At 37.8% G+C, this 26704-nt stretch overlaps 1 protein-coding gene across 1 annotated transcript in view; it reads right to left on the bottom strand.

The window, feature by feature from the left end:
* Positions 1-16522: 16522 nt before the first annotated feature.
* Positions 16523-26704, bottom strand: part of alpha-Man-IIb (alpha-Mannosidase class II b) — a 629055-nt gene continuing 618873 nt past the window's right edge. The window contains exon 5 of the mRNA XM_081737196.1: positions 16523-19981. Within this exon, the coding sequence (XP_081593322.1) occupies positions 17337-19981 (2645 nt within the window). The 3' untranslated portion in view covers positions 16523-17336. The remainder of the gene's footprint in view (positions 19982-26704) is intronic.

The raw sequence follows: 26704 nt of genomic DNA, 5'->3' as shown, positions 1-26704 counted from the left end.
CAACTGATATTATACGTTGTAATGTATTGTAGCAAGAGAAGCGGAAGAAAATATTCCCTGCAAAATTACACTCATAAAAGAAAAGTTATATTGTTAGATGTGAATGATAAAGACATGAAAAAGTCTTGTTGTATACAGGGGCGGACCAAGGCAAAATTTTCACCCGGGCAAATTGATTTTTTGGTGCCCTCTAGTTTTAGCCCATATTTTACATTTTATAACAGTGATTTTAATATTTTAAACCCATTTTTCACAAAGGAAAATGAATACTCAAATACATGATATAGGTATATTTAGTAATACTTAGTACTTAAAAATATACATATGGTATCAATTACATTGTGTTTTTTATTATTATTCATGTACAATCCGCAGCAAAAAAAACCTTCAACATGAGCATGTAAGTTTATTGTGAAACGACGAAGTCTTTTGCTCCAAAATAAGTGTGCAGAGGAGGACGCCCAGGCTTTTCCTGGCGTAATTCGTGTAACTTAGACGTTATGTTGATTCAATAGGCTGTTAGGCGTAGTTTCACAATAAACTTACATGTTCATGTTGCAAGTTTTTTGCTGCGGACTGTACCAATATCGAGAAACAACATCAATATCGAACAGCATTTTATTGAATACTACTAACGGTGACATGATTACTGCTAGTTGTAGATTATTTATTATAGCAATACAAGAATGTTATAAAATAGAGGATCTGCCCACACTTATCTTCATCCTATGAACTCAGTGAAGACAAAAAACAACTGAGCATCGTCTGAGCTGGCACGTCTGATTGGCTACTCTCGTTTCTGCCATGTTTGTTGACTCGAAACATTGCGATCTTAGTGGCGCGGAGCGGGAAGAATAGGTGTGCCGAAACTGTGACGTATGGCTTCACGATTTTGTTGTATGGGCAGATCCTTTATTTTATAACATCCTTGTAGCAATAACATCAGGAGTTATTCTACAAGAGTAACATTTAAAATCCAATAACATTCATTGCCTGGGGAAAGTTCACAAGGAATATGGCCCGCCATAAACATTACCAACTCCTCCTCTACTCTTTCTTTTACATGCCATGTCTCTATTTGTCGATACAGGCCCCCCTAGTACTATGAAACTCTCTTCTTCCATGGTGGAATGGATAAAAGATGATGTACCTAGGTAATTGATGCAACTTTACAATAATATGGATAACAAAAAAGTCAGTAGTAAACTCTCTATGAAATTTACTTTTTTAGGCTCGTTTTAGCGCCCCCTGACTGTGGCGCCCTGGGCAGTCGCGCTGGTTGCCTGGCCCTTGGTTCATCCCTAGGTGTATACTTGGCGAAAGTTTGTTGTGGAAACTTGTAATACCCTAGCTGCTGTAAAGGAAATAGTATGGACCCTGCGGAGGTAAGGATTTAACTTGTCGATCTATAGTACCAGGTTATCATAAAATAAGTATCGCCGTTCACAGAACTCTGGAGACGTAACCACTTGACAGAATGCAACCAAACTCGGTAGGAGTACATTTGGGAACATTCAGAAGCGATTGGTGTAAAAAACAAAATTAGTTCCAATTTTCGCCATCAGAGGTAATTGTGGCGCTGTACATCACCAGGTAAGTGCAGCGTGGAAGAAAAACGACACTAGTGATGTTAAATGATAAGAAAGGCTGTAATTACCCCTCCTGTGAGTCATGGGGCATTGACTACTAATGATATTAATACCCCGTGGTCAGTGGCGGATTTATGAGGAAGGGGTCTTTTGAACTGAAGCGTCTCTTTAAAATTCTTGGATATCTTAAAAAAACAAAGTTAAATGTTAGTCTTTCCTGTGGTCCCCAAAATGCAAGCTCCCTTCAAAATTCCAGAAGATTAGTGTCAAGTCTCGCCTACAGAGGCTATTGTGTTTTTGTTCAGTGTTAAGTACGGTGAGTGTGGTATGGAAGAAAATGATATTGATATTCAATGAAAGAAAGGCCGTAATTATGCCCCCGTGCGACGTGTGGCATTGATTTGTACTCCTATTAGTAAACGCGTTGTGTAGTGATGTGTTATGAGCGATGATGATGATGTGGAGGTCCCTGAGCAAGGAGAATGCATGGTGACTAGTGCCGTATGAGATGATGATGACGTTCTAAGGACGGTACCTACAGGGTAACATGGGATCCGACTCACATGTGTCTTCACCGGAAATCGAACGCGGGACCCCTTGAACACAAGGTAAAGAGTGTGGGAAGAAAAAAACCAGCAAACCTCGGATCATCTTCAGTTCACTTCTGGCACATAATGTCCTTCAAAGCCGTATCACTGAAACGCATTCAGGGGTGAGTACGTACCTGGAGAGATAATTAAAGTATTTCTTATCATTTAGCAGCACTAGTGTCCTTTTTCGTCCACGCTGCACTTACATGGCGTTGCACAGCGCCACAATTACCTCTGGTGGCGAAAATTGAAACTAATTTTGTTTCCTATACCAATCGCTTCTGCATGTTCCCAAATATGCTCCTATCAAGTTTGGTTGCATTCTGTCGAATGGTTACGTCTCCAGAGTTCTCTGAACAGCGCTACTTATTTTATGATAACCTGGTATATTATCATATTTTATCTCGAGATACTTTTATAACGTTAGGTACAGAGAGGGCGTAACCTCCTGACTCATCAAGCTTGCCAACCATACGATAATTTATCGTGATATACGATCATTTAAGCTTTAAAATGCTATATACGAGAATGCCCTTACGATAATAGGTGAATAGACGAAAATTCTAGAACGCACACATTTTTGTGGTTTTTGAATGTGGAAATAAATTGTAGATGTGCATTAAATAATTATAAAACACATATATTGAGATTTTATAACAGTGATTCTCGATAAAATAATTTGCCGATTTGAGTATTGGCAAATGGCAACCTTGCATCAAATCTTTAAATTCAATTACGTTTACGAGGGGTTGGAAATACAGTGAAGCCTTTCTAAAGCGGACAGCCGTGGGGAATCAATGATTGTCCGCTATAGAGAGGTGTCCGTCGTAGAGAGGTTTTGATATTTTCTTACGTAAATTAGTAAAGAAGGTAATATGCAGTTAGTAACAATATTTTCGGATGAATCATGCATTTACGAATATTACCAAAATGTTACTGTACCTGTGTTGTCCTCTGCTGTCCAATACTCTATGTTCGAGGCATAAGATGGAAATAAGATGTTATAGTTCTCTGCACTTTACACTTACGTTTTCAGTATGTCGCTTTAATTTGTGGGTTAATTGCAGTCCAGTGGTGTCTTTTTTTGTGACAATATGTGTACCCGCGGGCAAAAACTACCAAACTTGTCTTCTGCTTGGTTAGAGATTCCAGCAGGACAGTAAAATAACGTGTTATTCCAAACGGCGAGCAACTGTCAATCACTTTTGTGTCTAAAACAGCTTGGGTGGGAGTGGAATGCTAGCAAAGGACATGAGAGTGTTGTTAAACAGAGACTCTTCGTCTGGATTGCTGTGTAGACAGTTGAGGAGACAAAATGTCACAATGCTTTCTTGGTGACACATGTATGAATTACTAAAAATGTATTTTTACATTACTTTTCAACTTATTTATAGAGAAAGTGTCCGTAATACGGAGGTAAATAATATCTATAAACGACAGAAAAGACTGTCCGTGTCCGTACTAGAGAGTGTCCGCTTTAGAGAAGTTTGCCAATATGTTTTATCCTATTACAGTGTTTGGGGATTACAAAATATGTCCGTTACGGGAGGTGTCCGTTAGTAGAGGTTTCACTGTATTACTCTTGTTGTTCAGAGTAGTGGTAAGTATTTAAGAATATGATGAAGACAATGACGCCAATTAGGAGTTCAAATCTGAAGGTTACTAGGTAAGTTTATTATAAATTATTGCTATTAGTAGTAGTATTATACTTGCTTCTATAATTTCTACGTGTATAGCGAATATACGATAATTTTTTTGTAATATACGATAAAGACGGAAGTCGATAATTTTGTTCTCGGCGGTTGGCAAGTCTGTGACTCATTCCCTTCTATGCAGTGATGCTAGTTTGTGGAAAATTTCCCGCATCGTAGGGAGATTTAGCAAAGATTTTTTTTAAGGAGGGAAAAAGGGAGATTTTATAAATATAAGATAAAATGTAAGGAAATTTAGCTTTTTTCAACAAATGTTACTAAGCACTACGGCAGTATGACGAAATACGGTGGCACTCTTTCCAGAATCTCACACACAAAGTAACGAGCTTTTCCCTTCCATAAGCCTTCAGCAGCCTGGCTTGAGGATGTAATTCTACAAGATAACATTGAAGTACTAACAGAAGATTAAAAGCACAAATGTAGTTGTGAGATATGAACACAGTATAATAATCCATAGATTTGCAATAACGCTCTCTTTAAAATATATATATATAATGATAACTAAAACTAGGGAAATTTTATCTTACAAAGGGAATTTTTGAGCACTCCTGAGGGAAACCTTAATTTCAGGGCCTAGCATCACTGCTTCGGTGTAGTGACTAAATGAAATGAAATGAAATCTGAGGTTTACGTCCCACAGTTATGCCGATTAGGCTAAAGGAGACGGTGATGATGAGTAATGAATGAAATGGTGGAATGAAGAAAGTGGGAGGAAACGGGAGAACCCCGAGAAAACCCACGCACACGGTGTTTGTCCACCACAAAGTTCACTTGGTGGGGGCTAGGATCGAACCCGGGACCCCTAGCACCAGAGGTGAACGCTCTACCACTGAGCCACCGCGGCTCGCTGTGTAGTGACTAATGCAATCGAACAGTAGCTCGGGTTCTATTTGCAATGCAGAAATTACATCAAACTAATTACAGTGACTCGGAATCCTGTATAAACTGTAGGTTTACTCCTCATATAGCCTTGGTGTTGGAAACATGACTCTAAACTACAACAAATAAACAAGTAGGGCTTATAATATTTTAAAGCCTGTTAAGGCGAAAAATTGCTACCTATTAACCCATGAGCTCCTCCGTGGCTAAGCGGTTAGCGTACGCGCCTGTGGAGTTGGAGGCCCGGGTTCGATTCTCGGCGGGAGCTCATGTGGTTCGGATTCCACGTTAATCAATAGGTCCACGTCTCATATAGCCTCGCTGCTAAACGGGACGTTAAACACAAAATCAACTCAACTATTGACCCATGTCGAAACTTGCTCATCAACGCCTGCGAGTATCATATCCAATACGAAGAATCACAAATTGAATGGCAGAATAGATAAGTAGCTAGAAATCCAAACTAATTCATAATAGAGCTTCAGAAGAGAGATGTTCTAATTGGACATTTGGTTAAAGATTTGTGTAATCTTAAGGTTATTATTCTACAAAAGAAACTTTGACCTATATATAGAGTATTATATAGAGTAAGATTTTATTATTATTATTATTATTATTATTATTATTATTATTATTATTATTATTATTATTATTATTATTATTATTGAAGTGGGCTCCCATCGAATAGCAGGAAGCTTAAATAGGGAGCAGTTATCCGCACTACGTACCTTCCAACAAGATACAGTACTCCATCTGTCTCCTGTTAGCTTTGTAATAAGAATTCAAACTACAGCACTATTGTCTAACTTTAAAAAAAAACCCTCCAGTGATCTAAATTCTTAATTAATCGAGACCGCCTGTACATGGATTTAATCAATAATCAGCAATTTCGTACACACCGACTTATGGAATTTGCAACTGACAAGACTTTCCAGCCTAGACTATTTGATAGAAGTGATGCTATTAACTTGAGAAGACACACCAAACAGATTCCTTTCATCGTGAAATAGCCAGACAGCTTCATACCAATTTTCTTTGGACAGTTCACTATTTACATCGGACATAACGTTTTACACACGGTCAACAGCGCGCTCGTTAAATTCTGGCATCTACATAAGCATTCTGAGATCAACAGACGCGATCATCTTAGTTTACACTGAAAAAAACATCCGTTATCCGGACAGCGACATATTGTACAAATATACGGAATCAGTATATTCAGTACGGAAATCTGTACAAAACATACGTTATCAATATACTACACACACACTGCATTTTCCCGCTTAGATGTTACATCATGCTGCTGTAGGATGTCTGACATCTAACAGTCTTCTACGTCATGTGTCCTTCTGTATGTAAGTGCCTTACCGCCTATATCCAGTTCTTTCTTTCATACGAAAAATATATGTTCATCTCTATGTGAGAGCCTATATCCAGTTCTTTCTTTCATACGGAAAATATATGACCATCTGTATGTGAGAGCCTTACCGCCTATATCCAGTTCTTTCTTTCATACGGAAAATATATGTCCATCTGTATGTGAGAGCCTTACCGTCTATATCCAGTTCTTTTTTCATACGGAAAATATATGTCCATCTGTATGTGAGAGCCTTACCGCCTATATCCAGTTCTTTCTTTCATACGGAAAATATATGTCCATCTGTATGTGAGAGCCTTACCGCCTATATCCAGTTCTTTCTTTCATACGGAAAATATATGTTCATCTCTATGTGAGAGCCTATATCCAGTTCTTTCTTTCATACGGAAAATATATGTTCATCTCTATGTGAGAGCCTATATCCAGTTCTTTCTTTCATACGGAAAATATATGTCCATCTGTATGTGAGAGCCTTATCGCCTATATCCAGTTCTTTCTTTCATACGGAAAATATATGTTCATCTCTATGTGAGAGCCTATATCCAGTTCTTTCTTTCATACGGAAAGTACTTATAGATGGAACACTTATACGGAAAGTACGTATAAAACACACGTTTTCAGTTACATGTTTGCTGCAGGATTTTACACAGGATTGTACGTTAAGTCGAAAAACTACAGGATTTAAGCATGTAACCTACGGTTTTTAGTACATCACGTAAGTTTTTTTTCTTTCTCAGTGTACATAACCTGTTATTGAAATATGAATGCTCGCCCAAAATTAGGGTTGAGCACGAGACAAGATTTGTGGCTGTCTCGTCTCGAAAATGTGCTGTAAAAGTGATGTCTCGACTCGAAAAATGTATTCGTTTCTATTGGAAGAGCTGTGTCTAGACTCGAAATTTGTTAGGAAAATCCTGTCTCAACTCGTCTCGTGCGCATCCCCATCCACAATGAATGAAGATACAAACAGGAGTCATTCTTCCATAATTAGAGTGGGAGGTCCTATTTGTCTCACTTCCTTTTTTTTTTTTTTAACTTTCGCAACCGCACATCTGCACCTAAGCACACAGTCGAAGATGATGTGAATGTGGCAGTTCTTAACCCACATCACGCGCTCTCGAGTGAACCTGATGAACAGACATTCAAAACGGGAATGACATTTTGAGCACATGCATTTCGCAAGTTTTGAAATTGAACTTTCCATCATCACTAACCAATTACGAATATCAGTAAGAGAATCGCGTAAACATTATTACAGTGCCATATCGAGATCGTACTGTAATATTGCGAACATCCTATACATTTTTTTTTTAATAAATGCAAACTAATTATTGTTTCAAAGCTTAGACTAGTATTATTGTTAAAAGGTACACTTAGTTACTCCTTCTGATCGCTCGAAGATAAGAACCTCTTACACACAGCCTTCAGTAATAGCAAGGTGACCAGAATTTTTACTTGCAAAAACGGGACGCATACGAATCGGAGACGGGGGAAGGGGGCTTAAATATCTGACTTTCAGATTGCATTTTGGGACTGAGTAGTGTTTTTAATTTACAAAATACACAGGTAAAAACTGATAACACAGCTTTTCTAACTTAAGTACTACCCAACAATACTTTTAACTACTTGAACACTCACAAGGGAACCTTCCGAAAAGGATAGTTGCAGTGAAAGATGTGGCCCATGCCAATTGAAAGAGCTGTAACAAAGATGTTGATTCCCAAAAAATTAGCTGCCCATAGCAATAGGTTCAAGAAATATAAAAGGTGGAAGTTTGGGAAACAGCAAGGTTGGACAAGGGGGAAAAAGTGCAAATTCCGCCAAAAAAAGGGGAGGACACGGCAAAATACAATGCTGACAAGTGATGTATAGAAAGAAGCTTGCCACAATAGGGAACAAATGAAGGCCACCAGTGGGGTTAACGTGTTGCCAATTGCAATGAAAAGTATATATTTTGCAAAGAGCACTACATGAAGTGAGTGCAATATTCAGTGTCAACCTGTCACGTAGAACATAAGATATGACGTGTATAATCAGTGGTACAATCTAACAAAAGAGAATAGAAAAAAAACAGAAGTACGAAAAATACGGAAAAGACGGAGTTGGCCATAATGCGCCACATTTGATCACGAGCTGTGCATATTAGAATGATCAAAACAAGAAGCACCGACTATGCAGGAAATCGACGTACCTAGAGTCGAAAAGAAAAACTAGTTCCAAAGTTGGCAACACTGGCCATGAACATCCAGACAAGTCTAATATAGTTAGGTCACTCACTTCACAAAAAAAAAAAAAAAAAAAAAAAAAAAGTTCCAGCAACAGGCATTAGTCTTCGCATCGTTTGTACATGCTCGTCCACATTGTACGTGCAATTGTTCGATGAGGCAATGTTCCAAACAGAAGATACATTTGCAGTGAGCACAGAGGAATACTGCCAATCCGTCACACATGGTACAATGATCGCCTGTGAATGTCTCGAAACAGTACTCTAGAGGTATCGGAACCTTTGGTGGTCTTTCTATCACATATCCACACCTGTAGAAAGCAAACATAATCAAAGACTTGATCTGCGGTGTGTTGCTGTCTGTAGTACTATCACCGCCTATATGATATATCCAGAGTATCCCACCTAACTCTGCGACTGAAATAATTTCAAAGCGAAAAAATGTGACGTATCAGTTGTACAGGAATGTACCCACGTCAGCGGGCGACAAACTTCTGTGAGACGCAAGTGCCCCAAGTCCCCCATCATATTGTCCCAGGGGCAACTTCAAAATTTCAAATAACACCATCGGTCGAGTTATATTTCTTTCGATAAATCTTGGAATATGCAACAACGCATATCAGAAATATTTACTATATGTAATTTCAAAATGGCCGCCAAAAATATCTGCTCGGTGACAAGAACAACGTGCATTTTTGGCGGCCATTTTGAAACCGGTGCTTCATATAGCAAATGTTTCTTATAGGCGGTGTTGTATCTATCCAGAGAAATATCATCCGTCCCCTGTTCCCATTTGAAATGTTGCGGTTGACCCCTCGAGCCTTATGATGGGGGCCCTGGGGAACTTGCTTCTTAGAAATTTTTCTTGACCCTCGACATGAGTACATTCCGGTACAATTGGATTTGTGACATCTCTTTTCGCTTCGCAGCAATTTGAGATCACAATATTCGATGCCATGTTAAGAAACAACATATATTTGTGGCGGCCATTTTGAAAAACATGCTTCATATAGCAAATGTTTCCTATAGATGTTGTGGACATTCCATGATCTATCGAGAGAGGTACCACTCGGTCCATGTTGCCATTTGAAAATTTGAAATTGGCTCCTCGGGCCCTATGATGGGGACCCCTGGGGGCACTTGCTTCTCACAGACTTTTATCGCCCGCTGACAGTGGTACATTCCTGCACAACTGGATCCGTCACATTTTTGTTCGTTTCGCAAATCTTTCTGGTCACAGTTTGATGGGACACCCTGTATATTTCCACATACGACCCAACCATGACATAATGTTCACTACTTCTATTATCGGATGTTGGGTCAACCCAAACATTTCATGTTTCCCGAATTGACATTGCCTCAATCACTCTAGCATTGATGCATTGACAATATGATGGGGGACTTGGGGCACTTGCGTCTCACAGAAGTTTGTCGCCCGCTGACGTGGGTACATTCCTGCACAACTGGATGTGTCACATTTTTTCGCTTTGAAATTATTTCAGTCGCAGAGTTAGGTGGGATACTCTGGATATATCATATAGGCGGTGATAGTACTACAGACAGCAACACACAGCAGATCAAGTCTTTGATTATGTTTGCTTTCTACAGGTGTGGATATGTGATAGAAAGACCACCAAAGGTTCCGACACCTCTAGAGTACTGTTTCGAGACATTCACAGGCGATCATTGTACCATGTGTGACGGATTGGCAGTATTCCTCTGTGCTCACTGCAAATGTATCTTCTGTTTGGAACATTGCCTCATCGAACAATTGCACGTACAATGTGGACGAGCATGTACAAGCGATGCGAAGACTAATGCCTGTTGCTGGAACTTTTTTTTTTTTTTTTTTTTTTGTGAAGTGAGTGGCCTAACTATATTAGACTTGTCTGGATGTTCATGGTCAGTGTTGCCAACTTTGGAACTAGTTTTTCTTTTCGACTCTAGGTACGTCGATTTCCTGCATAGTCGGTGCTTCTTGTTTTGTTCATTCTAATATGCACAGCTCGTGATCAAATGTGGCGCATTATGGCCAACTCCGTCTTTTCCGTATTTTTCGTACTTCTGTTTTTTTCTATTCTCTTTTGTTAGATTGTACCACTGATTATACACGTCATATCTTATGTTCTACATGACAGGTTGACACTGAATATTGCACTCACTTCATGTAGTGCTCTTTGCAAAACATATACTTTTCATTGCAGTTGGCAATACTGTTAACCCCACTGGTGGCCCTCATTTGTTCCCTATTTTGGCAAGTCTCTTTCTATACATCACTTGTCAGCATTGTATTTTGCCGTCCCCCCTTTTTTTGCGGAATTTGCACTTTTCCCCCCTTGTCCAACCTTGCTGTTTCCCGAACTTCCACCCCTTATATTTCTTGAACCTATTGCCATGGGCAGCTAATTTTTTGGGAATGCTTATCTCTGTTACAGCTCTTTCAATTGGCATGGGCCACATCTTTCACTGCAACTATCATTTTCGGAAGGTTCCCTTGTCAGAATTCCCACTCAATTCCTACTTGAACCACAGAACACTCAATTCCCATTTGAACATTCAGAAGTTCCAGACACGGCTGAACCTTCCCAATGAGTGTTGGTATGGAAGACTGTAGAATTTGCATTGACTACTTATATTTAGAATAATAATTACGGGACACTTGGGTCATTTTTGCTTAAAAACGGGACATTTAGGCGTCCCGTTTGAGAATCAGAAAAAAACCGGGACAACGGTTCCAGAAAAGGGACTGTCCCGGCTAAAACGGGACGTCTGGTCACCTTGGTAATAGTCATATATGTTGCTTTAAATTTACAACACGAGAAATTACAATAGGATTTATTTGTGTACAAATGACCAATACCTTAAATTTAATTTACAAGTACTAAGCTTATTACAAGTCTCCCAGTTATCGGCAGATCGTGTGGTAATAATTGTATCTGGACTAAATAAAAGACGGTTTAGGCAAAAAAAAAAAAAAAAGCCATAGTATTATTCAAATATGAAACACATAATTCAATTCACATAAATCTGAACCAATTGAGATATTTGAGAATAAATTTTATTGGAGTAAATTTTCGAGAAAATCCATTTTTTTTTTTTTTGTGGCACTAAGTTTTTCGTTGCAGTTAACAAGTATTAATAGTCTTATTTCTGATGGAGCAGATAGTTTATTTCTTTTATGGACTATGTGTGTGGGAAGGGGAGGGAGACGGTGGATCAGTGATAGAACGGTTACCTTTGGAGCGTGGGGTTCCTAATTCGATCACGGACGAACACATTTGTGGTGGACAACATCGGGTCCGTGGGTTTTTCTCGGTATACTCCCGTTTCATCCTACTTTCTCATTTCACCATTTCTTCCATCATCATTAGAGTCCGGATTTTTATGTAATTTCAACCCCCTAAATATGTACACTCATGTCCAAAATTATTGTCGCATGTCTTTAAATATGATATTGTAGGAATATAATTTGATAACGATTTCACCCGGTATTTCTTATAATGTTAGTATGTGTATAATCGGCAAAGACATGTATGTGGAAAATTTCATGTCAAAAGAGCAGTAAATAAGAACAATAAAACAAAAATAAAACCCTCTTGTCCATTTAGCGACATTTTGTTTTACTCATTCTAATTTGCATACCGTATATATAATTCTTTTACTGTGAAATTTACCACAAATATACATTTCGCGATTATACACATAGTATCAGTGTTAAAAGTACTCTGCAAAATTATTATCAAATTATATTCTTACAAGAAGGCCGTTATAGATATGCGACAATCATTTTGGACATGAGTGTACACAAATATGTAACAAAAACCGCTTAAAATGTAAGAAATATGTAATATTACATGTTACATATTTATGAAAACATAATATTAACACGCATATGAGTATGCAATATTTAAACGAATTATGAAAATAAAAAGGAAAATCTACTACACTTTATCCTGCTTAATGCAAGTCCCCCAATGAAGTGAAATGCTTGAACAGCTGAGACGGCCATACGTCACTGACGTGACTGATTGCAGATAATAAAAATCAGACGCAAATGAAGGAAGATTTGAATCGCTAGAGGGAAATAGAAAAATCCCGAGGAAAGCAATGCATACGGCATTTGTACGTCAGAAATCTCATGTGGAGTGGTGTGGTTCTTTTCAAATTTAGAACCTTTTGCACTAAATGCGCATCCGTCACCACGGCCCAATCTTGAAATGAATTATACGCAATATACAAATTTAGATACTAAAAGCAACTTAAGACGAAATGTATTGTTTTATATATATTTATTTCAGACAGGTAAAAACAGTCCTATATCTTTTAAACAATACCAGCTGAACTAAGATTGAAGAAAATTTCCACTAATGAACATTTTTAATTTGAAATAAAATGAAATGAAATGAAATTTTGGAGTTTTACGTCCCACGCTTATGCCGGTTAGGCTAAAGGAGACAGTGATGATGAGAGATGAATGAAATGGTGGAATGAAGAAAGTGGGAGGAAAGAGTAGCACCCCGAGAAAACACACGCACACGGTGTTTGTCCACCACAAAGTTCACTTGGCGGGAACAGGGTTTGAACCCGGGACCGCAAACACCAGAGGTGAACGCTCTATCACTGAGCCACCGCGTTTTGCAATTGCAATACTAGAGTACTGTCCTCCTGTCATTCAATTGAACAAGTGAAGTTCTTTGAAAGCTTAGGTTACCTGCTATGATATTGCCATTGTCGCCAGCTTCTTGGAACGAACTCTTGCAGTAAATTCCTGGGAGCACACTAGCATACAGTTTTAACTTGAATTACAGGATTTGCTTCCATCTTTTTTTCCGTCCGACCTCCGATAACAATAAAATAGACTTCATTTTAGGAATTTCCTGGCTAGTCGCTTGTTAGGCACGTGATCTGTCTTCCTCCAGAGTTGAAAATAAAGGGGCGCTGCTAATGTACTCCGGAGGGAGGAGGATTTTTACTCGTTTCTTCTTATATTTCTTTTGTTATCGGCGAAAATTCTGCGAAACATGGATTGACAAATAAAAACAATTCCTCTTTCGGTTAAAAAAAAAATGAAAAGATAGACATGACAAAATTAAATTTAGATGCAAGTCTTGCACAGTTGGAGAGTTTTTTTATTTTAAATTAAAATTTCAGTAAACGCAAAATTTTAAGACAGTTTTATGTAAAATATATGTAGAAACCATAGAAATATGTAATATTGGTCAAAATATGAAAAAAAAATACGTAATATGAAACTTCAGTTGAAGCACAAACATTTAAGGATTTGACGAACCTACATATGAAGGAAAAAATATGTAATTACATACAAATCCGGACATTAATCGTCATTCACTTGCCTTAATCATTCATCTCCCTTAGCCTAAAGAGTATAATCGTGGGATGTTAAACTGAAACAATGTTTCCAGATTGGGCTGGAAGTAGCGGATTGGTCGATTTTTTAAATGCCCTCGCTATCAAAATTTCGAATTGGACGACACGCTACTTTTTGGGCCACTTTTAATTATTATCTGTAGGCTATAAGTCTTAAGAATACGCTACTTCCATATTTTCATATATAAAATTACAAATTATTGGTTTTATATAATACATCCCATCAGGATTCTGCCGCCTACAGTCGGACAATTTGTCCATGGCGACCAGCCGAATTGCCGGCGCGGAACGCCGGCGTCTTTCAGCGCGATTTTCGACCGCAACAAATAGTTGCCTAGCCGAGCAGTCGGCAAACAGCCGTAAAGGCGCAGTAAATGCGCCGGAGCCGCCGTCGTAAAGAGGCCGGCATAAGGAGTCGGTAGAGGGTTGGAAACAGGCCTTTCCGACTGTTTTGCTGACTCTGACGGTCGGCAACAGTCGGCAAAGGGCATTTTATTTTACGATTCTCGACCGCTTGCCGCCTCGGCAAAAGGTCGGTAACTTTAAACAAGTAGATCGTCGTGCCGCCGCGGACGGACGCCGGCTGCCTATCGGCGACCTGCCACCGTCGATGGCGGCAATCCTTCTTTCCGACCGTGACTTCCTGATGGGGACAATGAAAAATTTGTTTGTTGAATATTCTACTCACAATAAATAATAGTTTACCATGTTTGATACTAGTTCAATTCTTGTTTTAGTACTTTTTAATAACCAAATCTGATAACAATACACTCGTGTTGAATTAGTGACAGTAATGCTGTATCAGTTAATGCCCAGGCCTTGTAGTTGTACAGAACTGTGTAAACATGAACATTGCAAAATTTAATAGTGTTACTGTATTATTTATATTAACATAATGAATAAGTGGAGTTAACAACAAAAACTTCGGAAATTCAGGCTCCCAGATATAGAGTTTAGCAAAAGAATTAAAGAAGGGAGGAATAACAGTGGAAAAAAATACTGTAAACGTTGTAAAGTATGTTTCAGAGCACACAATACTGGCTTAAGGGGGCAGACTACTAAAAATGATACAAAGGCTAACCGTTTTGCTTTTGCCTGTTTTAAGTGGAAAGAGATAATGAAATATAATTTACCACGATAAGAGATAAGTTATTCTACACCCGAAAATATGAATCGGATGAATTTTCAGTGTTGCCATCCATAGAAATTAGAGTGTGGCCACAACATGAATTACCCAAAAATCTAGGTTAAGGCAACCAGTAGTAAAATGAACTCAGCGGTAATTTATGACTTATCATATTGTCTTGGTTTCTTGTTAACTACTTTTTAAATAATATTCGTATTTATTTTGTAATGAATAGTGTAATTTTAATAACTTTCTGTCTATTGGTGTCTCTTATGATTCTGACACACCTTTCTGTCTATTGGTGTCTATCTTCTTATGATGGTGACACACCTTTTTGTCTATTGGTGTCTATCTTCTTATGATGGTGACACACCTTTCTGTCTATTGGTGTCTATCTTCTTATGATGGTGACACACCTTTCTGTCTATTGGTGTTTATCTTCTTATGATAGTGACACACCTTTCTGTCTATTGCTGTCTATCTTCTTATTATGGTGACACACCTTTCTGTCTATTGGTGTTTATCTTCTTATGGTAGTGACACACCTTTCTGTCTATTGCTGTCTATCTTCTTATTATGGTGACACACCTTTCTGTCTATTGGTGTTTATCTTCTTATGGTAGTGACACACCTTTCTGTCTATTGGTGTTTATCTTCTTATGATGGTGACACACCTTTCTGTCTATTGGTGTCTATCTTCTTATGATGGTGACACACCTTTCTGTCTATTGGTGTTTATCTTCTTATGATAGTGACACACCTTTCTGTCTATTGCTGTCTATCTTCTTATTATGGTGACACACCTTTCTGTCTATTGGTGTTTATCTTCTTATGGTAGTGACACACCTTTCTGTCTATTGCTGTCTATCTTCTTATTATGGTGACACACCTTTCTGTCTATTGGTGTTTATCTTCTTATGGTAGTGACACACCTTTCTGTCTATTGGTGTTTATCTTCTTATGATGGTGACACACCTTTCTGTCTATTGGTGTCTATCTTCTTATGATGGTGACACACCTTTCTGTCTATTGGTGTTTATCTTCTTATGATAGTGACACACCTTTCTGTCTATTGCTGTCTATCTTCTTATTATGGTGACACACCTTTCTGTCTATTGGTGTTTATCTTCTTATGGTAGTGACACACCTTTCTGTCTATTGCTGTCTATCTTCTTATTATGGTGACACACCTTTCTGTCTATTGGTGTTTATCTTCTTATGGTAGTGACACACCTTTCTGTCTATTGGTGTTTATCTTCTTATGATGGTGACACACCTTTCTGTCTATTGGTGTCTATCTTCTTATGATGGTGACACACCTTTCTGTCTATTGGTGTCTATCTTCTTATGATGGTGACACACCTTTCTGTCTATTGATATCTATCTTCTCATGATGGTGACATACCTTTCTGTCTATTGGTGTCTATCTTCTTGTGATGTGACATAACTTTCTGTCTATTGGTGTCTATCTTCTTATGATGGTGACACACGTTTCTAATAATGACACATTTCCTCCTAACTGTGACGCAGATACTTTTAACAAAAATACAATACAACTTGTTCCATATCAACATTTTTGTATGGAGAAAAAGAGACAAGGATAAGGGTCATAACAAGAAAATAAAGTTTAACAAAATTAAGGTTTGTTAACACTTTTAATAACAACTATAAATTCACAAAGATATCTTTTGAATCAACAAGATTCGACATTCTTTTTTTTTCGTCTCTTTTCATTATTATTAATATTATTATTTATTGTTTATACTCATCCTGTGCAACCGTTTAACCCTTCTATGTTTTTTTTTCCTTTTTAAAAAATCCATAATAAAAAAAGGGGGAAGTCTACTCACAAGAATTTCCAATAAAATGTTGACCCTGTCCATAATACTTTATATATATACATCAACATTTCATGACCCTTTTTTGTTTTGTTTATCTGAATTTTTTTGACGTGTGTACTCTTATTTTTTTTGTCATATACATTGAATGATATTAAAGATAAAATGATATGGACATAGAACCTGAATACAATTCAGGAACGTATTATATATATGTGTGTTTTTTTACATATTGTATGTATATAAAACATCGTCACTTTTTTTTTTAGAAGACATGTCACAATATGTGGCACTATTGTCTATGTATATATATTACACTTTTGTTTTATTTTATTATTATATATATTTTTTAGAAAAGCTCGTTCGTGTATTTTTTGTTTTATTTTTACAATTTTTATTTTATAATAAAAGTTTATTTTTTTAAATATTTTTTTTCTTATAATAAGAACCTGCCCTTCTATACAAAATACTATTATTATTGTTGCTTTGGGGTTGGGGTCTGTACACAAGAGGGGATTTTTCTCAGTCCATATATTTATATATATATATATATATATATTTTTTATCAGTCCGATAAAAAGTTTTTTTTTCTCTCTACTGTGTCCATTATTATCACAGCACAAATGTGAGGTTTAATGTTAAAAGCTCCATAGGTTGAAGAGAAACTTCATCTAGAGATTTGTAACTTTCTAAAGAGTGAAGTCCCGTTAAAGAGGTTTTTGTTATGGACCCGACATGTACGTTACGGAATAACGTTCGCTTATGTAATGTCCCGGATGATTCTAACCCACACTGTGGAAGTTTAGATGGAATGTCACAACTATAGCCCTGTCTGTGTAATATCATCAGGGCTGATACTGAAGGAAATTGAGTATACATTGGATCTGAGATAGTACGTAGATTTAATAGATGAATGTCACACGGAAAAGGTTTAGACAACAAATCCACACGACGATGGAGATTTTGCGATGAATCTTCAAGCACATACAAGCTAGCTGGGTAAAGAAGCGTATTGGATAAGTGATTAGCGTACAAGCTAGGACGTGAAAATTGACGAGAAGGTTTCGTTTGCTCTTCAAGAAGTAACCAAAACTTGGAAAGTGTTCTTTTATTGTCCACTACACCTTCTCCCATTCCTCGAGAATCATCATAAAGCATTCTTCTGTCAATCATCACTTCCAACCACCCTGGTTGCCAACTGGCTGCGCCTTGCGCGTGATTCACAAGAAGACTTAAGCGCCTCCCTGAATCCTGGATATACGCCATTGTAGTAATGGGAAAATAGTTGCCTTCGATACCTATTCGCTCCACTTTAACACGTCGCTGCATTTGGAAACCGTTCAAATCCGAATAAAACTCTGGAACATCACCGTTACTAATATCAGTCACAAAACGCATAAACAGTTCCGTTTCACGGAATTTCGGTGGCGCATCAAAGTCCACAATATTCTCCATATAAATACCTTCACTTAAAGGACCAGCTACGTGATAAATACGTATTGTATGTTGCAACACTTTTTTATACATTACAGTCAGCTCGGAAGCAATCGGTCCAGAAGTTATGAGGATTTCTTGCGTCCCGTCTTGAAGAACCTCGTGTTCCTTGTCTCGAGAATACGGGTCTGGCATAAACAGATATGCACCACTGTGAAATTGGGCTGATTCATACGCTGCGAACTGCAGACCACATTGGGTAGTTTTCCCGGTTGATTTTTTGGTCACAGCTTTCAAGAATCCTGTTGGGCCGTCAAAAAGAAGTTTCATTTTATGATTTTCTAACTGAATATCACCCGATTGCATTCCTTTAATATCAAACGGTGAAACAAAGCTGGCATCTTCTTTCTTGTTGCAGGCGCTGCAATAGATTACCGCACGTGCATCTAAACTTTTCACAGATGTTCGCTCGAACACGAATGTTACCAATGAAAGTGGAGGTAAATCAGCGACAAACATTATCTGAAATTCTCCGTGCACCATTTGTAAACCTTTATCTGTTCTGTTCCACACTGGGTTCACTTGAAACGGTATAGCGTTTCCGTCACTATCGAGAACGCGAATGTTAGGCGTTTGGGTTACCACATGCACAACGTCTTGGCGATGCTGAGACAAAGAATTGAACACCACCACTCGCTTCGGCTCGTTCGCGGATATAACAATTGGCATCTTTCTCGGTAATTTTTCATAAGATTCCCTGTCAGTGTCTGGGAGAAGGAATGTATTTAGTTGTTCTTTGGCGACTCCATGAAGATCCTTTGACAAAAGCACTCCCGCACTGCGAGATTGTACAATCATGGTATTCTGAATACCGTCAAATAACTTCAAAGCGTAGTCGTGCATGACAAAACTTTTAGATGTACCAGTGATGGCGTCGTGATGTTGGAATAGCGCAAGAGACTGCCGCGACCGCACTAGCTTCTCGTAATCACTCACCAAAACTTGCATTGTTTTATTAAATCCTTGCTCACGAGCCCGATTGAGGGCAAGTGTGTACAGGATCTCAGCAGATCGAAGACTAGCTTCCAGTTCACGATCCAGAATCTTCCAGTAAGGTCGGGTGGTATAGTAGCCGCTCCAATAGGCTGGTCGACCTTCTGAGAATATATCCGAGTAGACGAAAAAGTCTCCTCGTAGCGTCTGCATGGACATCATACGCTCTCTAACAGCCTTGAAATAATCAGCCGGAGTACCGAATGTTATCTCAGCATTATAGTGCTTGTTTTGGTTAATGTAATTGAAGAGTTTCTCATAGTTCTTGTACTGCTGGTCCCATTCTTTATCATGATCATAGCGAAAGTCGTCACCAATAGGCATTAACACAACATTATGAGGGAAAAGCGAACCTGTTCGGCCATATTGTTCCAGTAACACTTCAGCCTTTTCTTTCACATTCATCGAATCTATAGGCACCGATTTAACCGAATATTCCGTATACTCTCCCGGTATCTTTCTGAAGTCGAACTGAAGGCACACTTGCGGATGTGGTCCACAGGAATGTTTAATCGAGTAGATATCAAACGGCTGGTTGTGGACGAGAAGATCCGTTTTACCATTCTCATCCCAGTTTTGTCTCCACAAGAAATCTCCCATTTGTTGCTCGGCCAACCACTGCTTCCAAGCGTAGTGTATCCTTTGGATGATGGCGCCGGAAATTCCTGAATTCTTTAGGAGATATGGAACAGTCGATCCGTGGCCAAAGGGGTCTATAGACCATCCAGACTGTGGGGTGACACCCAGGTTGTTCTTAACCCAATGATGACCTGAAAAGACAAGGAAAAGTGACCCATTTAGTGACTCAAAAGAGAGAAAAATTGAATATCAAAGCTAACACTAAATATGGACAATCAATGCTAAAATTGTACCAATGACACAACATATTTTTACCAGGAAAACTGCTAAAATGTTTGTTCCTTTTTAGCCCCACTTTTTTCTCCAATAATATACACCGTGTGCATGATTTTTTTAAGTCACTATGCAACTTTTGCAATCTAGTTCGATTTAATTGGGCAGGTTTAATTTTTTTTTCAATTTTCAAAAAAAAAAAAAAAAAAATCAGTAAATAAAATTTTCATAAAAATTGCAAAATCTTGAAGCCCTTGCGGAGAATGAAGATGAAGTACAAAAATTACGAAAAAAAAATCACGAATGTTGTAGTGGTCGATACACAACTTTTGATAGGCTAGTGCTATTTAATTGGATAACTTTTGATTTTTTCAATCCACCCTATTATAGAGCGGTGATCACTTGGTAAAAAGAAAAGAAAATATTTTGTGATAGATTAATATCTAGCTTTTGGTACTAAATATTACAGATTAACGTTAGTAGTGCCCGCCGTTTTTACTAAAAATTTGGAAAATTTACAGGAAAAAGAAAGTAAGAGATAGTGATTTGGAATTTTTATGTGATCTTTAGGTGTGTACGCTTGGGAGTATAGTAGTTACGTTTATTACGACTAATTATAAGTAGAAGCTGATACTATTTGCAAGACGCGAAAAGTTTCGATGCTTCTAGGAGCGTGGTAATCATATAGCATAGCGAAGTGGTGCGTTGGATGTGATATTTCTGTGTTAAACTTTAGAGTTACGTGAAAGGTAACGTAACGTAACCTAAACTAACAATTTTTAATGTTTTAAGCGTTTTTTTTTTTTTTTTTGTAGGTTTGAAACTGGAGGAGAACCTCTAATAAACAGAAGTTTTAACGTACAGTTATTAAAACTAAATTATAATTTTATTTGAAAAGTAGTTCTATTTATAGGCTAAGCCAATATTACAAATATTTGATCTATCTAAAGCTTAGTTTAGGAGAAATGAATAAGGTAAAAATATTTCAGTAGTTCGTGAAATACTTTTACAACATAAATATATTATGGGTAAATATATATCAAGACATCAGCACATTAGATTCTATACATATAAACAAAGTATGCTGGAATTGATTCCGTGTAAGAAAGCAGTATCTTAACAACCAGACATACTAAGAATAATACAAAATTTACCATTTCTCTTTTGCTTGTTTGTTCATAAGTGAAAGGAGATAATGAAATATAACTTACCACAATCACAGATAATGTTGTTCTACAACAGAAAATATAAACTTGAAGAATTTTCAGTGTTGCGATTCATAGAAATTACAGTGTTGCCAGAATAACATTTCCTCTAAAATCTAACACGGAGACATACGGAATTGTCACTAACCGGTTTCAATGAAAATTTGCATACTTGTACTAGAACATCGAGAAATAATCGACACGTATTTTTTTTTTTATTTCGGCAATGGTGCGAGTTTAAGAGTAGAGACCACCCTTTGAACGGTAGGGGTGATCTCCAAGCATAGACAGAAAATAATCATTTAATGTAGAAGAAAACATAATGCCAGGGGGCTTTTGGAACAGCTGATGCAGAATGTGACGTCAAAATTACAAAATTCAAAATGGCGGATCCAATATGGCGATTACAATTACAAAAACCTTTCTGGTTTGAAATGTTCTGTAGTTAGGCAAGAACAACCACAGTTCGCAGGAGTTACTGCGAGAAGGTTGCAGACCAATTTGAAACCCCTTTCTGTACGTATTTTAACGGGACGCTTGATTAAAGTGTGTCTCTGCGCCTCTCACTATTAGGGGTGCTTATTTAAAGTGAGTCTTCTCGCGTCTCCCTATTCAAAGTGCTTATTGAAAGTGTGTCCCGTCGTCTCTTATTATTGTCCAAAACAACCTCTTTAAATCTGAAAATGTCCTTGTGAAAGCATCAAATTGAGGAAAATTAACAAGTCTTATGAAATCATAGTTTCAAGAGGGTTTTGTCCCAAAGTCTAATACAAAGTCCATTTTGTTATTCGACTCGTCGCGTGGTCAACATTCATCAACTTTTGAACCTATTTTACGAACAAAAGAGTACCTCAAAATAGAAACCATTCCTGCAGAAACAACTGTAGCATGCGGCCTCTTGATGTTCTTCTTGAGGACGTGGAAAAACTTCTTGACATATTTGACTGATATTGTCCTCTACAACTTTAACATAAATTTTACATCTCCGTAATAATATAATTAAGATCCAATCACTGATTCATAATAGTTTCCTTCTCCCAGATTTGCAAATCTTATTAGGTATACGTGGTACAAAAGCGGTTATTTGGAAGGAAAACCATCTGCGTTTGAAAATCCTGTAACATTTTGTTTAAAAGCTTCTGCAGCATTTTGCGATTTATTTACAGTTATTTCCATAATAAGTGTGCGTGGTGTAAACGATGTTTATACATCACACACTTTTTTGTGAAATATCATTACTGGAAAAAGTTTTCTTGATAAATTCATAATTATAACAACTGAGGATATATGAAGTTCTGACGTAGTGAAAGGCGAGAGGACTCAATAAATACGCCAACTACTAAGAGGCGAAGGGACTAACTTTCAATAAGTACCCCGAATAGTGAGAAACGATGGTTCATCCATTTAATCAAGCATCCCGTTAAAATACGTACAGAAAGAGGTTTCAAATCGGTCTGCAACCTTCTAGCAGTAACCCGTGCCAACTATGGTTGTTCGTGCCTAACTACAGAACATTTCAAACCAGAAGACTTTTTGTAATTCTAATCGCCATATTGAATTCGCCATATCGAATTTTGTAATTTTAACGTCAGATTTTGCATCAGTTGTTCTAAAAGCCCCCTGGCAGTATGTTTTCTTCTACATTAAATGATTGTTTTCTGTCTATGCTTGTAGACCACCCCTACCGTTCAAAGGGTGGTTTCTACCCTTAAACCCGCACCATTACCGAAAATAATAATACGTGTCGATTATTTCTTGATGTTCTACAAGTATGCAAAGTTTCATTCAAATCGGTGAGTGACACTTCCGTAAGTCTCCTTGTAAGTTAGAGCAGCGACTAGAGGAACGAACTCAATTCCATTTGATTACATATCATGTTGTTATGGTATTCTGTGAACTACTTTTTAAATAAAAATTATAATTTAATTTTAATAACTGTATGTTAAAACTTTTGTTTATTATAAACTAAATACAACTATTATTTACAAAGTAGTTCACGGGATACCAAGACAACATGATATGTAATCAAATTCAGTTGAGTTATTTCCTTTAGTCGCTGCCTTAACTTAGATTTTAGAGGAAATTTTATTCTGGCAACACTGTGATTTTTATGGTTGGTAATAATAAAAATTCTTCAGGTTCATATTTTCTGTTGTAGATTAACATTATCTACGATTGTGGTAAGTTGCATTTCATTATCTCCTTTCATTTATGAAACACAAGCAAAAGGAAAATGGTAAAATTTGGATTATTTTTAGCAGCCCCTATGTCAGCCTTTTAGTATGTACACCGCAGGGGTAAAAGTGGATCTGAAAAGGAAGGGGAACGCATGACGTCACGCCGCCCCAGGTGCCTATCTCTGCCATTATAAGTTTTTAGGATGTGGAGTAACAACGAAACCCCTGGTTCACCGAGAAACATGATTTACAACTTGCCGGAAAAACAATTTTTAAGTGAAACATAAATTTCAAACATTTTATAACTTTATCGAACAAATTGTGTTGGTGTAAAAGTAAAGAAATAACTTAGATACTAATTGGGAATATGGGCTGGAAAATTAAGTTCTTCTGGATAATTAAATTGTTTCAATATTTCTAAAAGCATATTTACAAAATATAAGATTTCTAACACTTTCTTGGAATATTATTATCTGAGAGTTTAGTACCTTGATATTATTGCCATCTGAACGGCATTTTTATCAAACATATGAACTCTCCACATTGTGCATCTGGTTATACATGCTCACATTTCTTTCTTTCTTTTTCTCTTCTTTCCTTTCTTTGCTTTTCATTTTTTGGTGGAAGATGGGATATAGTCAATCCACTGTTTTTTTTTTTTTTTTAATCATCAATTCTTAGATAGCTTAACAATGAAATTAAATGATTGATTCTGTTATGATCAGCGATACTAGATGTTTTTAAAACTAGCTTTGAAACAAAAATAAGAAGCTATAATGGTCAAGTCTTTCCCAGGCCCGTATCCAAGGGGGTCTAGGGGCAGCCCCCCAAATTTTTGCTGCTCCCCCTGAAAGTTTCACAGTAGGCTTGCAAATGAACTATAATATGATTGGATCGGGCCCCCCTAACTTCTACCGGTCCGCCCCCTATATTTTTGGGCTGGCTACCGGCCTAGTCCTTCCACTAGTCCTGTGGCTATAATTACAGATCCTAGGGGGGACAACTATATTCATAAGATATTAAACACTCAGAGGCGGATCTAGGACGGACTTTTTGAGGGAGTACAAGGTAGAAGGAAACAGCGAGAGATTCTCACTTTTCTCTCACACTGGACTTTTGCAGCACTGGTGCTTGTGACGATGGGAGAGGCAGGGGCGAACGACCCTTCGTCCCCATAGATTTGCCTATGTAAACAGCATTTAGTGATACGTCAGCTTTAAGCATCGTTCATGGATCAATGTGTAGGGAATGTGTAGGAAAATGTTTCCAGGAATAGGCCACATAGTTGTTTATTAGCACTGAAACAAGTAGGCCAGAGATTATAAAGGTACCAAATCGACATTTGCCTAATGGGGCCAGGAGAGGCCTGGAGTAAGAGTTCGTCAATGTCCATGAGGAAAATGGTTGATAAAAAGCTTACAGTAGCCGAATCTTTTGCGTCTAGAAGGTGAGAAAGCGTCGTTACCATTTGTAATATTTCCTTTGATTCGTTTATTTCTTTGTTTATTTATGCCAAAACAGTTTTTCTCAGTACTGGATTCGGGTTTGGTTAACATTTCTTTCAGCTCGTTTGTGGGATTCGAGCCTAGGTTCTCTTGACTAAAGATAATCAACCATTCAAAGAACTGAATTTAAAACGGAGGACAATCATTTTGGGATAAATACACAAAAGCCAAGAACCAACAGTAGCACGGAAGGAGACAGAAGTGCGTTTAAGAGGAAAAACGATGGTGACGCACGCCCAAAAAGCTATGCTGGATATTATTTCCATCTTCCCTACATTGAAGTGATCTTAGGTAGTATATATGAGCGATCCCGGGTTCGATTCTTGGTGGCACACTGAGTTGAAAAGTGTAAAAACGTTTTCAGGCCCCACACCCTGAGTGAGAGTTTCCTTGGTTTTCCTCATTCTCACCAAGCAATTGCCGGTATGGTACCTATCATAATGGTCTCAAACCGCTTTTTCCTCCCAATTCTTCCTTCATTCTCAATTCCTCGGACAGTGTGATTGTCGAAGGACGTAATCCATCATATGTGACGGGTTAATACGGCTACAAATGCCAGAAGTCCAATTCCTAATACAAATCATTCCCTACCCTGAAGCTTGGTGGCGCCTAAGCGACGCTGTGGGTTCTAATTTCAGGCATTCCGAGAGTCGTATAATTAGTTTCACAGGACACATTACTAGTGGACATTTTAGGAGATCACTAAAATGTTGTTTCCGGACAATGACGTTATTTTACAAGATAACAATAATAAACCAATTCCTATTGTTGGGGTCGTTGATGTATGGTTACACGAACATTAGAATGAACTACAACGCCTCCTCTGGCCTGCCCAATCCGCAGACCTCAATATCATTATATCATTGAACACCTGTAGTGAGTTCTGAAGCTCAGACTCTGGAGGAGATAGCTCAGATGACGAAGCTGAGTGCTGAAGTTCATGAGGAATGGTGAAAACAGTTTATGATTTACATACTTCCATTTCACGAAGAATCTGAACTGTTTTACAGGCCAACAGTAACATACCATATCAACCAGGTAGCAGAGTGCATTTTCTTTGGTAGGTGTATCCATTTCTTTGATAATTATCTGTATAACTTGTTTTAACAGTTCTAGACTGACATCTGTGTACAGGTGGACGGAAATCATATGCGTTGTGTAAGATTTTCCATACTTATGCACAGTAGAGGATCTAGAAAGTGAAAACTGGGTGCAGCCAGAACTGAGATTATGATGGATATATCGTGAGTTTACTATAAATTTTCAAAAAATATAAATAATAAATTATTTCTGTCATTCAAAAAAACTGGGAGGCATAGCCCCCCCGGCTCCGGACTAGATCCGCCACTGTCTACGCATAGCACAGGCTAAAATCTGTAAAAATGGATCTTAGAGAATTGGTTATCGAGAAACATGTCCAAATTGAACGGATACAAGACAGGATAATGTTGAGATTTTGATCGTCTGATAAACTTTTCGTTGCGTCCTTATCCAACACTGAAATTATGAAGGATAAGCCGAGATTTGAATCCGGAGCACAGACTACCTCACACATAAGAGGTTCGTCGCTACTCCGCTATTTCGTCCAGGCTTTCTTCCAGAACACTTTGCTCGGGGGCAAAGGGGAGACAAACTATAAAAGGATTGCTCTGTGACATTATTGCCTAAAGAACATACCCTGTACAAAAGTGACACGTAAATGAATTTATTTTAGCTTTGGAGGGCGTGGGGCTCAAAGTATACCTTAAAACAAA

The sequence above is a fragment of the Thermobia domestica genome, chromosome 13 (genome assembly GCF_964235325.1).
Source record: "Thermobia domestica chromosome 13, izTheDome1.hap1.1, whole genome shotgun sequence".
NCBI classification, from domain to species: Eukaryota; Metazoa; Arthropoda; class Insecta; order Zygentoma; family Lepismatidae; genus Thermobia; species Thermobia domestica.
The sequence above is the reverse complement of the archived record's forward strand: the minus strand, read 5'-3'. Positions and strand labels throughout refer to the sequence as shown.